Source organism: Zootoca vivipara, chromosome 1 (genome assembly GCF_965207765.1).
Source record: "Zootoca vivipara chromosome 1, rZooViv2.hap1.1, whole genome shotgun sequence".
NCBI lineage: Eukaryota > Metazoa > Chordata > Lepidosauria > Squamata > Lacertidae > Zootoca > Zootoca vivipara.
Genome location: NC_142582.1, coordinates 61,267,997 through 61,282,950, shown reverse-complemented (window position 1 = coordinate 61,282,950; position 14,954 = coordinate 61,267,997). Strand labels below are relative to the sequence as shown.

At 43.6% G+C, this 14,954-nt stretch overlaps 1 protein-coding gene and 1 long non-coding RNA gene across 2 annotated transcripts; both read right to left on the bottom strand.

The window, feature by feature from the left end:
• Positions 1-1,103: 1,103 nt before the first annotated feature.
• Positions 1,104-8,371, bottom strand: TNNI2 (troponin I2, fast skeletal type). Its single transcript, XM_060276269.2, has 5 exons — positions 8,238-8,371; positions 6,512-6,640; positions 4,320-4,409; positions 3,080-3,256; positions 1,104-1,555 (listed from the first exon to the last, which is right to left on the bottom strand). The coding sequence occupies exons 2-5, from the start codon at positions 6,632-6,634 to the stop codon at positions 1,460-1,462; spliced, it is 486 nt and encodes a 161-aa protein (XP_060132252.1). The 5' UTR covers positions 6,635-6,640; positions 8,238-8,371; the 3' UTR covers positions 1,104-1,459.
• A 3,313-nt stretch (positions 8,372-11,684) lies between these two features.
• Positions 11,685-13,534, bottom strand: LOC132592347 (uncharacterized). Its single transcript, XR_009557817.2, has 2 exons — positions 13,473-13,534; positions 11,685-11,718 (listed from the first exon to the last, which is right to left on the bottom strand). It is a non-coding gene; the product is annotated as an uncharacterized LOC132592347 (long non-coding RNA).
• Between the last annotated feature and the right edge of the window lie 1,420 nt (positions 13,535-14,954).

The following is a 14,954-nucleotide window of genomic DNA, read 5'->3' as shown; positions in this document are numbered from 1 at the left end:
CCAAAACGGTAAAAAGCCTAAGGAAGGGAGGAGCACAGAAGAGAACATTGAGGACTGAGCATGCTCTGTGACCATCGAATGCTGACTGAATCTTGACTGAAGCAGTGGTGTGCAATGAAAAACTAAAGTGGCCTGGAATGGAATGAATGACACTCCACACTGCAACATTTTGTTGTTGATCCCACATGTAAGCTTGATCTAACTGAAGCAGCAGATTGTGGTGAACTGCCCTGTGATATTTAATAATAATAATAATAATAATAATAATAATAATAATAATAATAATAATAATAGATTGAGTCTCACAGGTGACTGGAAGGCCAGTCAATCAATATGTTCAGCATCTAATAAGGTTTCTCACTGCCATAGTTGAGATGGAGCACCTCATTAGCCTGCCCAGCAGACACACTGAGAACAAGTCACATGCAGCTGCTCAGATTTTTTAGGTGTGAGGCAGGCAGAGAAGTTTTTCAAGTACCATAACCCTGATGTCAATAATGATGACTATGCTAAAAGAAAATGTCTTTGTAGTGAGAACACTGGGCTAATGGAAGGCGGATAATCCTGCTTAATCCTTTGCCTGCTAATGCCTTAAAAACAAGCTACGGTACTCTCTTCAACTGGCACCAGAAGCATTTTGCTCTATTCAGCGGCATCACCCAGAAAGCCTCTCTTCCTTTCGGTCTGTGGACAGAGCAAGGTCCTGAAGATAGGAGCTTTTATGGACATCTGATCTGCAGCTGAGTAGCTTGTTCACCCATTCAGTAATAGCTATTGCTGTTTTGTGATCATACAAGTGCCTCCTAAAATTGTCCCTAGTGCTCCAGAAACAGGTGGCTATGAGGCAAAAAATAATTTGGAGTGCAGCTGCAAACTTACTTACATTCAAACTCTGGGAACTCTTCTCAAAGGCAAGAGTTAATTCCATGGCACACATAATACAAAAGCACCTCAAGGAAGTCTTCTATGTTTGCATTGCAAAACAGCAACTGCAGTTTGTATCTGAGAGAGATCTATCTGCAGTTTCCATGTCAGGAAAATACAACACAGTCGCGGCACAAAGTCATTTTGCACCTCAGCCTCCCAAGGCTTACAAATTCAGCCACTCTTCCAAAGCTTTATTTACATCAGTTTAGTTGTAACAACAGGTCCTACCAAATTACAGGATTAATGACTGGATTGTTTCAGGTCATGCAGCTACCATTGTTGCAAAATGGGTTTTAACTTGACATTTCACAGCTCAAGACAATTGTCTTTCCAGCAATAACATGGGGTCAGGCTGCGGGTAGGGTCTGTAAGGTGGATTGCTCTATGAAATGCAACTGTGGCCTGAGGAAAGTCATCCCAAAAACAGCGCTGTAAAGGACTGGCAGAAAAGGAGGTGGCAGGATAGGTGGAAAAGGAGCAATGGGACTTGGATGGGGGATGAGGATTGGACTGGACAGCTGCATGGTTCCTATTACTCGCCGCCTTCAAACATCTTCTTCCTGCCCTCCATGCCAGACTTCTCCTCAATGTTCTTCCTCCAGTCACCCACGTCACGAAGATCCTTCTCCTATGGGAGGAAGGGGAGAAACATTCAAGCTTGGTCAATGTCCTTGAATGAAGGGCCACATCCATTTGCTTTTCCTTACACAGCCTTGCTTGACAGAGAGAATGCTACAAGCACTTGTGTATGAACATAGAGTGTCTGTTATATAGGGCCAGTTCACAAGCTCTCAGCCAGAAAGGTAGGCATTGGTATCTATGAATCCCAAAACAGCATAAAACTCAACACAAAACACAGCAAGACGTGAAAACTGATTACTCTTCTAGACACAATTCAGAGTCCTGGACACTATGGGTTGCACCCAGTGTTGGTCATACTGTGAGCAGACCCACCAAAATTAATAGACATGACTTACTTGAGGCCATGAATTGTTATGTGTCTGCTCTAAATAAAACAGAGTTGGCTACAACCTCATGATCAGAAAACCCTGGAAGTCAACTGACTCTACTGCTTTTGCAGTCACCTACTCTGGAAGCTATACGCCGGCTCCCTCGGCCAATAATGCGAGATGAGCGCGCAACCCCAGAGTCGGTCACGACTGGACCTAATGGTCAGGGGTCCCTTTACCTTTACCTTTACTACTTGGTTAAGCTGGATGCCCTTCCTGGTTCCTGCCATCTTCCGGCTATCTTAAAATGCATTTTTTTTAAAAAAAATTCACTGTTGTCTAATTGTGGCCTTTTTAAAATTCACCATTATCTCAGTAATGGTTCTTTATTACCATTGATATCAGTGTGCTTCTTGGAGATGTTCTACTTTGAGAAACCCACACAGCATGTTTCTTGCTGATTCATAGGAAGCAAACTGGTAGGTTTTCACTCTGACAGGTTTTGGTGGGAGTGGTGAGGGACACAGGAAAAAAAATTGCAGGGCTATGAATAGTTGACAGTTTTTCCTTTAACTGTGCACTGCTTGCCTTAAAGCTTCGTATTTTATTTTGGCTTTAATGGTGTTTTTTTAATCAATGCTGTAAGTTGCCTTGAGACTCTATTTGGAGGGGGGGAGGTAAAACAGAAGAATGAATTTATGTTATTTTACTTGTGATCTTTGGCTTTAAATTAATGAACAACCCTATGCACATCTGCTCAGAAGCAAGCCCCATTACTGTATGTTCAATCAGACATATTCCCAAATATGTTTGTACAGGACTGCAGTCTAGATTGGACTGAAAAGTCATTGCCTGCATTTGTGCACCTGCAGTTATAGTACTAGTAGCTACATACCTCCAAGAGGTAAAATGAAAAAAAAACTGACGTAATTTACTTAAGCATTTAACAATGTCCCCTTACTTCTTTGTTGCTAGTGTCAAGGAAATGAATGCAACAAAGAAGTAAGGGAACATTGTTAAATGCTAAACTGAGTAACTGGGTACTAAGGGGAGAAAAACTTGTAGGGCAGTAGATACCAGACCTAAACACAATGTGTCTGTGTCTTTGACACGTAGTTTCATTACAAATCAGGATTTGGGTAGACAGCTTTGCTAACACAGCAACATCATAGAGGGTGCTTCTTTTAACCCCCTTTAGATACCTTTTCAGTGTCTTCCTTCTTGACTTGCTTCAGGTTAGCTCTAAGATCCATGCAGACCTTGTGTTTGGAGCCCAGAAGGGCACGTAGCATAGCGTCTGCAGACATGCGGACTCTCTTCAGAGGTGGCCTCTTGAACTTGCCCCTCAGGTCAAACAGTTTCTGGCTCAAATCTTCAAGCTAGAGTGAGAGGCAGAGAAAGAAAAAAGTGCAAGGGTGGGAAAGGTGGCTGAAATTAGATTAGGGGGGATACAGCACAAAGCACTACTCAATTATAGGACACAGCCTGACAAAGTAAAGTATATAGAAATTACAGGACAGAAGCAGGCACTTGAGGTAAGGATACAAAGGGAACATACCGGTAGTTCTAGGAGTTACACTGAGGGTATCTGCAACTACTCTCTTCTGTGTGATAGCCCACAAATATACTACAAATATGTACTACAAATATATGGCAAAGACTGCATTTGATCCCAATAGTTGTGTCCTATTGCTCTGCTTCTGTTCTCACAAAAGAGGAACTAACCCTCCCACAGCTAATTTGAACATTACAAAACATCATTTGTTCCATGTCTCTTCCTCCTTTTTACACTTTTTAGAGAATTGGTGTCAATGTACCAATAGTAACAAGTAAACACTTTCTTCTAGGGGGGAGGTGACAGCATATTTGCATATTTTCTTGGTGGTTTCTTATTCTACTGAACACACATCATATATTTCAGGTATACCCTTAACCCAGAAAGTGAGACCCCCCGACAGTCTAGAAATGTTATTTTGAATCCATCTGTGGAATTTTGCCTTTGTTCAAGAGCAGGGGTCAGCAACCTTTTTCAGCCATGTCCATCAGACCAATGTGGGGGGCCGGACTATATTTTGAAAAAAAATATGAACAAATTCCTATCCCCACAAATAATCCAGAGATGCATTTTAAATAAAAGCACACATTCTACTCATGTAAAAACACCAGGCAGGCCCCACAAATAACCCAGAGATGCATTTTAAATAAAAGGGCACATTCTACTCATGTAAAAACATGCTGATTCCTGGACTGTCCTCAGGCCGGATTGAGAAGGTGATTGGGCCGCATCCGGCCCCGGGCCTTAGGTTGCCTACCCCTGTTCAAGAGCTATATACAAGAAGTTATTGTATCCTTCTGGACCCAACCCACTCTTTGGAAACAAAAGCAGAACAATGAAGCCTAGAAATTGAAACACACACTCAATACAGCACAGAGCTGGATTACCTCCTTAGTAGTTTTCTGTAACTTAACCTCTGTGTCATATCTTTCCTCATCAACCTCCTCTACCTTAGCATGAAGCTTTTTGCAAAATTCCTGTTGAGAAACAAGGAGAGATTATTAAAGAGGGTTGCTCAAACCCATATGGCATTTCCTCCCCAGTCTTTCTGTAGGGAAATCTATATTTTATGTGTCTTCCGTACAGAGGTCTAGATATACAGTTTCAGAAGTGGTCATAGTGAGTTCTTCAGTCCAGCTGCTTTTTTGAAAATATGAGAACCTAAATCAAGTGGAGAGCATTTTCAATCCTGTGACTGTCTGCTCAGATGTAAGTCTCACTAAATTCAGTGGGATTTACCCATCTGGGAGTCCTTTACTTTTACCTTTACCTACTTCCCTGGCAAATGTATGCATAGGATTGCAGAGTATAAATATAATAAATAAATGGGATTCTCTTTTGCCACTTCATGCTTTCTTTTGGATGGTGTGTGTGTGTGTGTGTGTGTGTGTGTGTGTGTGTGTTACTGAATTGCTAGTTTTGCATTAAAGTGTGCCCTGAACTCCAGCCAAGGAATCCTGATTCACACCTGATGGAATTTACAGATTAATTCTTTTTCTTTACTTACTTCTGTGGGACTTGGGTTTGTTGTCAAAGTAGAGCTAAGGAGAACGTGCCATGAGCACAAAATTTGTCATTGCATGATGGAATGCTCAACCCCCATTTCTGCCCCAAATGCCCCTTCAATCTGTTCTATGGGCTCCCCTAACCCTCCAGAGCAGATTTGGGGATGTTGTGGGGCATGAACAGGGCTGGATGGGGGGTATCCCATTGAACTAGTGCTAATCCTTACCCTATTACAACCACTTAGCTGAATACTGTCCTTAGTTCATAGATGTGTCCCTAGGATTGCATTCTCAGCCACCTCCTTCACTGGACCAGATTCCATTGCAGTACAGGAAACCTGCTATGTGGTTAGATGCAACATGGCTACCTGCATAGGCCCTGCTGAGGGATGTGAATTATTTTATCAAGAGATTATTGAGCATGTCATGAAATGTGCTGGAGGCATTTTTCTTGGCATGGTTGAGTCTGCTTTCCCTTCAGCCATCAGGGACAATGCTTCAGGGCTCAGTGACCAGGGGACTGTGGGACAGGAAGAGATGTGGGTGCAAAATTTTCAGGAAAACTTAAAGACTCTTGGTGTATCCAACGATAAACTGAAGAAAAGCAGCATACTTTTGGAAAATGCATTGTAGTTGCTTCTTCATACCTCATGATGTTAACACAGGTCAGTGACACACATAAACACTTTTTATAAAACAACAACAGCAAAGGGTTCTGTGACTTTGAAATGTGTATCTGATATAGGAGGCTCCCTTAGGCAGCAATTGTAAGCCAATATTCCTAGAAGTAAGCCCTACTGAACACTATAGGCCTTACTTTTGAATAAGCACGCACAGGGGTGGACCGTTGTTTAGAACAACAGTCACTCAATGTGCAGAAGCAATGACCAGGCCAGATAAATGGGCGATTCTGAGTGGGGGGGAAATCACATGGGAGCTGAACATGACAGGGTGTGTGTGTGTACAGCCCTAGAACTACAGTCCAACCTTACTTAAATGATGCCTTTGCTTCAAAAGCAACAGAGGAGCAAATAATCCATAAAAAATACAGTAACAAATGTTACAACTCAGTAGCTCAACCTTGATCACTAAACATCACTATGGATTCTGATAAAACGTCCTATGTCAGGTTTGAAAGGAACCTGGCGCCGTCCAGCTGTTTATGACCTCCAACTCCCATTATTCCAAAACATTGGCTAAACTGGCTGGGGCTGATGGGAGTTGGAGTCCAACAACATATGGAGGGCTACACTTCCCCTCCCTTGTTCTATGTAGTTGTTTCTACCAATGCCGTTGCATCATGTATGATCAGGCAAAGTTGTTAAGCACAGACGTGTTCTAAAAAAATAAAATAAAAATCACTGTCTGGACAGCGCTTCACATGCTCTGTGGAGACCTAGTGTGAAAGGAGATTTATCATTGACACAGGCATGCCCACACCTCTGGGTTTGAAGATTGTTTGGAACAGGCAATGGACTGAGACCAAACTAGAGGTGAATGAAATTACACCTTAGAACTGACATCCTGTGTTGCGGTTCTTGTGCAGCAGTGAATGGAGGAGATTAAATTGTTACCTGCAATTCTTGCATGGAACCTGGGAGTGACAGAGGTGGACAGTGCTCTGCAAGGTAGTTGGCTTTTTCTTGTTCTTTGGCTACAGCTTCTTTTTCAAGTTCACCAGCAGCAATCTGGAGCATAACACTCTGGAGGATAAAGTTGGGACAAGCACAATGACTGGGGGAGCAGAACGACTTCTCAAGGCAATCGTCATCATATACAATGATACACATACACCCACCAGGGTGAAGCGCTGGGCATAAAGAAATGGACTGGGCAGAGCCGGAATGGGCTTAATAGGGAAAGGGTAGGATGGGGTTTGGAAGCTGTGGCCCTCCAGATTTTATTGAACTCCCAACTTCTATTAACCCCCATCGGAATAGCCAACTGTCAGGGCTGCTGAGAGCTATAGGCCAACAATATCTAGAGCAGGGGTCAGCAACCTTTTTCAGCCGTGGGCTCAGACCTTGTGGGGGGATGGACTATATTTTTTGGGGGGGAATGAATGAATTCCTTTGCCCCACAAATAACCCAGAGATGTATTTTAAATAAAAGGACACATTCTACTCCTGTAAAAACATGTTGATTCCCAGAACAGGCACGGGCCGAATTTAGAAGGCGATTGGGCTGCATTCAGCCCCCGAGCCTTAGGTTGCCTACCCCTGATCTAGAGGTTCACAGGTTCCCCATTTCTGGTGTAGGGCCACGGCTTGTGCTCATGGCCAAGCTCTGCCATGAATTCACTAGGTGGTCTTGGTAAAGCCACTGCCCCTTAACTTCAGTATCCTGTGAAAAATGAATGCTATAATGATTGGATTCAGAGTCAAGCTAGTTGTAACAGCAGATGCTCTGTTTGCTTAAACATGCTGCTGCGCCAGTCTTGTAGAAAGAGAGGGTAGGCATTGATTTTAAGAATGAAAAGGGTTCATATGTAAGAGGTGCAAAACCATGCCTGCCCTCAACACACAAACTTGTGGATTATAGTTACAGGTAGGTAGCCGTGTTGGTCTGACGTAGTTGAAACAAAATAAAAAAATTCCTTCCAGCAGCACCTTAAAGACCAACTAAGTTTTTATTTTGGTATCAGCTTTCGTGTGCATGCACACTTCTTCAGAACTTGTGGATTATGTCCATGCAGTTTCTCTCCCTGAGCTCCTTTTTCCTCATATCAGCCTCGGTTTGGCGGGGGGGGGGACAACACTTGGGGGGGAAGGTGTGGTGGAGAAGTCTCAGCACCATCCATCTGCCCCCTTCCCTGTTGACATATGGGTGAGGGGGGCCTCTTCTACATGATTGTGGCAGCTCTGTGTCTAAACTGCCACCATTGCCATGGCAAGTGTGGGGCTGTTGTACTTGAAAAGTTAAACATGGCAGACGCTGTGAAGCAGAGGTGGGGACCCTGTGCCCCACCGATGTTGCTGAGCTACAGCTCCCCTCCAGCATTGCCAGTGGTCAGGAATGGCGGGAGCTGTCATTAAGCAATATCTGGAAGGCCTATCCATGCCGTCAAGCGCCTGACATTTTAAAAGTGCTCTTGTAGATGAATAGCAACAATAGAAAAGGGTCTTAGTGTGGAATAGTCAGGCCAATTTTCCGTAGATGTCAAGAAGCCCTTTGGAGAAGGGGCCACTCAGGCAGAGTTCAGTGCTGTGAGGCTTAGAGCTTTTTACCATCCACATCTCTTATCCAAGTAAGAAGGAAACAGAAGTCGTTTTGTTAGGAACAGTCAGAAAGAAAAGATACCTTGAGATGCTGCCGGCGGGCGGTGATTGCCCTCTTCCTTTTCTGAAATGGCAAAAAGCAAAATGAGAAAGAAGTGGGTTACTTAAGTGTTTTGTCCTTCTGACAGTCACAGCCACGGGATTTCTGCCCCTCCCCCAGGCATGTCTTTTGACATTGCTTCAAGAGGCAATTGGGTATAGATGTCAAGATTTGCCCTCGGTGCTAATTGGACCTTTTGCTTCTGCAAACTGGCTCCTCATAACAACAGCACATTCTATCTCTGGTGCTTTGGGGCAGAGGGAATAGCCATTCATGTTTTGAATAGCTCCCTGACCCGCTTGCTGTCCTTTCATTTGAGGGCATCCCATCCAAGTCATGAATGTTTAAGAAATCTGATAAGGTCACCACAGTATGGGGGCAGCCAGACCAGAATTTGGCCTTTTAAAAGTGACGTTTAAAGGCAATGGAAAGACTTGGCTTTACTGCACTAGGCTTTGGTCAAAATCTATCATTAGTGTTCCTACGTATGCTATGAGATGCTTCTTCCAGAAGCCCATTTTGTAACTCTTTCTCGTGCAATTTATCCCTATGGGAAAATCCATTTCAATACATGTGGTGGGGACTAAGCAAAAGAGAGGGAAAGTTTGCTCCCAAGTGAAAAGAAAAGAAACCAAATACACCAGCAAGAAAAGGAACCCATATGGTAAGTCCTGTGTGCTTAGACGGGCCCTTCTTCAGCTGCTCTAGATTTCTGAGGCCTAGAAGGTGGTTACAAAACTCAGGGCCTTTTTAGTGGTTTCCCCTGCACTATGAAACTATCCATCCAAGGAACTCCACCAAGACACCTCTCTTCTGACTGTTAGGGATCTGGTAAAATAATAATAATAATAAAACTTTACCCATAAAGCCCTTGAGGGGGGTTACCTAATTGTTAAGACTATAAAACTAATGTCTATTTGCTCTCCTTTATTAGTTGCTTAATTTTGATTAGTGGTTTTAATTGGATGGCTTTAATGGTTTTTAATAGTTCTGACTACAGTTTGCTATTTTATGTGTAAGCTACTTTAGGGATCCTTCTAGGTAAATAGGAGGGATGGGAAACACAAACAAACAAACAAACAAACAAACAAAGGCTGTTGTCAACAACAACAACAACAACAGCAACAACAACAACAACAACCTAACACTTAGGTCTCTCTGCAGATGCCCAGAGGGCATTCCAGACCCCACAATCTTCTCTAGAGTTGCCCTCCTTGCCTTGCCCTGCTAAAACTTTCTGCAGGTACACAAGATACTCTTTAATGTCCTAGAGTCCTAGACCAGGCATCCCCAAGCTTCGGCCCTCCAGATGTTTTAGGCTACAATTCCCATCATCTCGGACCACTGGTCCTGTTAGTTAGGGATCATGGGAGTTGTAGGCCAAAACATCTGGAGGGCCGCAGTTTGGGGATGCCTGTCCTAGACCATTGTTACTAATCTCAACTTCTAGTGTCTCTGCTTTCACTGCCTTCCATCAGGATGAGATTAGATGATAAATGTGGACAAACATATTAGCAGCTTAAAGAAGCAGGGATCAGCCTTCTGGTCAAGGCCAGTCCCTAGAGCTCCCCTCTAATAGCTCTTCTGTGAGTAATCTATTAATACCCACAGAAGCTGCTACCACAATTTCTAAGTCAGCCTGGCAAATAGGTGTCCATATTTCCTTATTGCAGTGTCAGCAATGGCAAACAGGAGAAAAAGAGCCCCCAAGGAGCATACCATCCTCTTGTTGGATTTTTAAAAAATACCACTATTAAACCACCTATTATTATAGTAGAATTAGTGTTCGGGGGGAGGGGGCTTTCAGTGAAACATAGTTGTGAGCTTTGCATGGAGGATCATTGTTGGAAGCCGCCTAGAGTGGTTGGGGAGGTGTGGCCAAATGGGCAGAGTATAAGTAATAAATTATTATTATTATTATTATTATTATTATTATTATTATTATTATTATTATTGCACACCTTGGAAGTTCTTTGATGGGGGTGGGGCAAGGCAGGGAAATGTAAAAGTAAAGGGACCCCTGACCATTAGGTCCAGTTGCGGACGAACTCTGGGGTTGGGGTGCTCATCTCGCGTTATTGGCCGAGGGAGTCTGCGCACAGCTTCCGGGTCATGTGGCCAGCATGACAAAGCCGCTTCTGGCAAACTAGAGCAGCACACGGAAACGCCGTTTACCTTCCCGCTGTAGCGGTACCTATTTATCCACTTGCACTTTGACGTAGAATCATAGAGTTGGAAGAGACCACAAGGGCCATCCAGTCCAACCCCCTGCCAAGCAGGAAACGCCATCAAAGCATTCTTGACATATGCCTGTCAAACGTGCTTTGGAACTGCTAGGTTGGCAGGAGCAGGGACCGAGCAACAGGCGCTCACCCCGTCGCGGGGATTCAAACTGCCGACCTTCTGATCGGCAACCCCTAGGGTCTGTGGTTTAACCCACAGCGCCACCCACGTCCCAAGGCAACCCAGTATCAAAAATGGGAGTGCAAGCTTTCCTATGGCATCGTTCCCGAGTGGGACAACATTTCACTTCTTCTAGTGAGAATCTTTCATTTATGAAAGAAAAATTAAATGGTTGCACTAAAGGGTGCCCCTGAGGAGAGCCTAAATTTGCATGTACACAGGCAGACGCAGGCAGGTGCACACGCACGCACACACACACACACACAGCTGTCTATTCATTTCCATAGTACCATTCTAGATTCCATCTTGTGATGGAATGTTGGGAGGGTGGAATGGAATGTTTGAAACTTGCTTATAGAGGAGGAGGAAAGACAATGCATTTTGGTTGGTAAGTAATCTTCACTGCCCTACAAGATCATCTCCAAGAGGGCAGGGTTTATCCCAGACTGATAGCATTACCATGCCATTGCTAGCCTGACCCAAAGTTCTACCCATGAACCTCACCCCATCCACCCCAGCCAAAAAAGAAAGGGAAACTTACTTCTTCACTGGTTTGGGAGAAAGAAATAGGCAGAAGCAGAAAGCAGGGAAGGAAAAACAGATGGTTAGTTTCAAGAATAAAAAGACAGATTCTCTGATCCAAAAGACTGAGCGTGGAGCAATCGGGGTAATAGTGGGCAAAGCATTTTTGAAAATGTTAAAATCCCACCCATCTATTGTTTGGCAGGGGAGGAAGGGGAAAGAGAATTTTAAAAAACCAGAAGAATTGTAACTTTTTGAAAGAGCTCTTTGCACACAGCTCCAGCCACTGGGTGGCATGGGGGACAGCCCAGTACACACAATCTATTTGCACGTGCGTCTCTCCATCCAGCTGACGATATGCATAGGGAAGCCGGTGCGGCACATGCGCTAGGCAGATGGGAGTGCAGAAAAGTATTACTTCTTGTTGATGGGATTGAAAGAAAAATTGAAGCTCTGGAATTGTGTTTTTTAAAAATGTGTTCCACAAGATAAACACAACAGTAACTTACTCAGACATCTTGGTTTTGTTGATGAGCACCTGCAACAAACCAAAGGCATATATATATATATTTAATATAAGTGTATTGTTTGGATTAAACAACATTGGTCACTACTAGGAAATAGAAAACCTGCTGAGTGAGGAAGTAGTTGTCAAATTTATGAAACGCTGCCAAATACATTCTCTCCCCCATATAATTTTTATTATTTTTTCCTTTTATAACACAACAAATCCAACCTTACAATAAGCTCAGTCACAATGGGAAAAACCTATCTATACCAAGCCTTCCAGAGAACTTGCAAGTTTTAACCCTTGTAGAAGCGCTGTGTGCTGAAACCTCTGCAATAAACTCTTATTGCAGCCTGTGTGAGGAGACAAAGCATGCTTTGCTACTTAGTCAATAGCTTACATTTTATTGCAAGTGATTCTTATCAGTACATGTATGTAGTCTACTGACTGACATAATGGTGGTCACCAGAGAAGTACATAGCTATACATTTAGGAATTTGCTTCTATTTCAGCGGCTTCTCTCCAACAAGTTGCATCAAACTTTAAGGTTTCCCTGTATTTTTGTATTGTTTCAAATTGATTATTTAAAAGGTATGTGCCTCGCCCCCCACCCCACCCCACCCACCAGTGTGTGAACTATCTACTTTGCTATCTTTGGATCAATGACCATTATACTCAGAATGAGACAAGGAAGAGTTAAAAGATGGCCAGAAAGGACACCCCGGAGGCCATGGCTGACCTCCCGAAAGAAACCTTATCCTGAAAAATGTGTAGGGCCTATCACATAATGGAGAAGAAAGTGTTTCTAAAAATGGCTTGCAAAGGAGCTGCAGCTGTCTCCTTGGGTTGTGGCCGCCTTTCCTAGTGACTCAGGAGGGCCAATAAGGGGTGTCATTGTGGCAACCGCAGGTGGCAAAGGTGCAAATGACAGTGGGCATGACATATACTAGAAATAAAACAAAATACAAATAAAGAACAACAGAGGGAAATCACGCCAATCATCAAAACATTTTGTGTAATTTGCAGTTTTTATCCTTTCCATATTTTCTATATCCCAACTTGTCAGTTGCCTTTTTTGCAGAAATCTCAGCCTGCTACTAGTGAAACCAGCGCCACTCAGACTCACTAAAAACAAAGCACTCTATTTTAATCATTTTCTTAGCAGCAAGTGCGGAAAAGGTCACACGGTCAAGCATTACATCTTCCCCTTTCTTCTTCAACAAGTGGCTTTTCCATCTGCTCCCTACCACCCCAAAACTGCTCACTGAACAGAGAGCAAGCTTACTCAAATGAGTTGCGCTTTTCTTTCCTGAACGGCAAAATCGTATGCTTTCTTCTTCTTCTTTTCCTGGTTAGGCTTTCTCTGCCAAGCAAGTTTTAATGTAGAAACAGGTCAGGTTTTCCGCAGGGAAATTTGACTGCATTCTCAAGCTCAGGTTTCACAGTGCAAATTTACACTGCAGATTCCTTAACATCGTGGGAATTAAATCTGAGGACGGGGTAAATCTGAGCTTTCCAGCTCTTGAATCATGAGAGCCAAAGCCACTTTTATGGAGCGGGACCAGCAACAAAGTCTGATGAAATTGATTGCTGTAACAGGCTAAAGAGAGAAAAGACGAATGGGTGCTCAGAGGACAGGCTTTGACTCCAACACTGGGGCTTAGATCCTTTCCCCCCAGTCAAGTATCATTAATCTAGGAACCACAGAGTTTCTACTCCTTCTTTCAGCCTCTTAGAACAGCAAGTGTGGGGGGAGGTCAATAAGAGACATGCAAAGGGCTCACCTAAGTCCCAAGAAGAAAAACACACAGCGCTGGTGGGAGGACTGGATCAACTGGCAAGCCACGGGCAGCTGGCTTACTGAGGAGGTATAAATGTGTTTCTTAAACAGCTCAGCAAAAAAACCCACCCTCTCTTTAAGGGCATGGAGTCTTCCTCAGACCAATGGTGTGTTAGGGTCCAGAAATAAAAACCACCCCCCTCGGCTAAAGCAATCAATTTGGGAAGCAGTCAAGAAGTCTTGGAGAAGTCAGGCAGCAGGGAGAATAACAGAAGAGGAAGTGTCTTTTGCAGAGTGTTGGGAGCACGGTCATATATTTTACATGGTAAACATGTAAATTGAATCCAGTGAAAGGCACATATGAAAAATATACATATACACATGTTCAGAACTTCAGTTAATTTTTAACATTTGCAGGGCCCACCCTAATTTCTTTGTGCACCCAACTCAGGTACATACTACCTTATTGATCTTTTTGTATTTATACCACACCTTTTCTCCAAGGACACATTGGATTCTCCTATTTTACCCTTACAACAACCCTATGAGGTAAGCTACGTGAAGTGATAATAATCTATATAGCATGTTAGTGTGTTCCAAGTGCTTCATACATAGTAATCCAGAAGGCAAGGTAAAGTAAATTCCGGCAGTTCATGATGGGGGTGGGTGGGAGTCGTGGTTCAGAAACAGTAGTTTGTCTAACACCGCCTAGCAAATTCATTGCAGAAGCAGAATCTGAACATGGGACTTCCTGATTCACAGCTCGGTTTCATTGCCACTGTGCAACTGAACAAATTGCCTGAGGCTACTCAGCAAATTTCTCAAAACAGGAATTTGAAGCAAACTTTTTTTTACATAAGAGCTAGTCTAATACATTTTGCAGCATGAAGCAAAGGTCCTCCTTACTGGCTCCATTTCACATGCAGAAGCTGACTGAACTTACAGATGAATTTTACTTCAAAAATTGCACTGGGCCATCAACCTCCACCACACCTGAGGGAAGCAGGCAGCACACAGGGCCTCACCACAACTCCCTATTTGCTGCCTCCAAATCTGTTGCCACCATGGCCACCCCACTCTGTCTAAGACAGTGGTGGCCAAACTTGGCCCTCCAGCTGTTTTGGGACTACAATTCCCATCATCCCTGGCCTGTTAGCTAGGGATGCTGGGAGTTGTAGTCCATAAAACAGCTGGAGGGTCAAGTTTGGCCACCACTGGCTAAGGGAAGGGCCAGCATCCTACAGCCCAAATCCACCACTTCCCCACTGTACCACAGACTCTCATTGGGTATCGTTTAAGAAGTCAATACCAAGGAAATAATCACATTCATCAGCTGAAGCTTTAAGCTGTACGGTCCATGAAAACTGGCTTTTCAAGTTTATATCCAAGGAAGATGGATTTTAAGGCTTCTCAGTAGTTTGGTGGATTTCAGATGTTCTCTTCCCTCCTGCTCCTCCTCTCCTTTTTCAATGCTTCCCGCAGACTG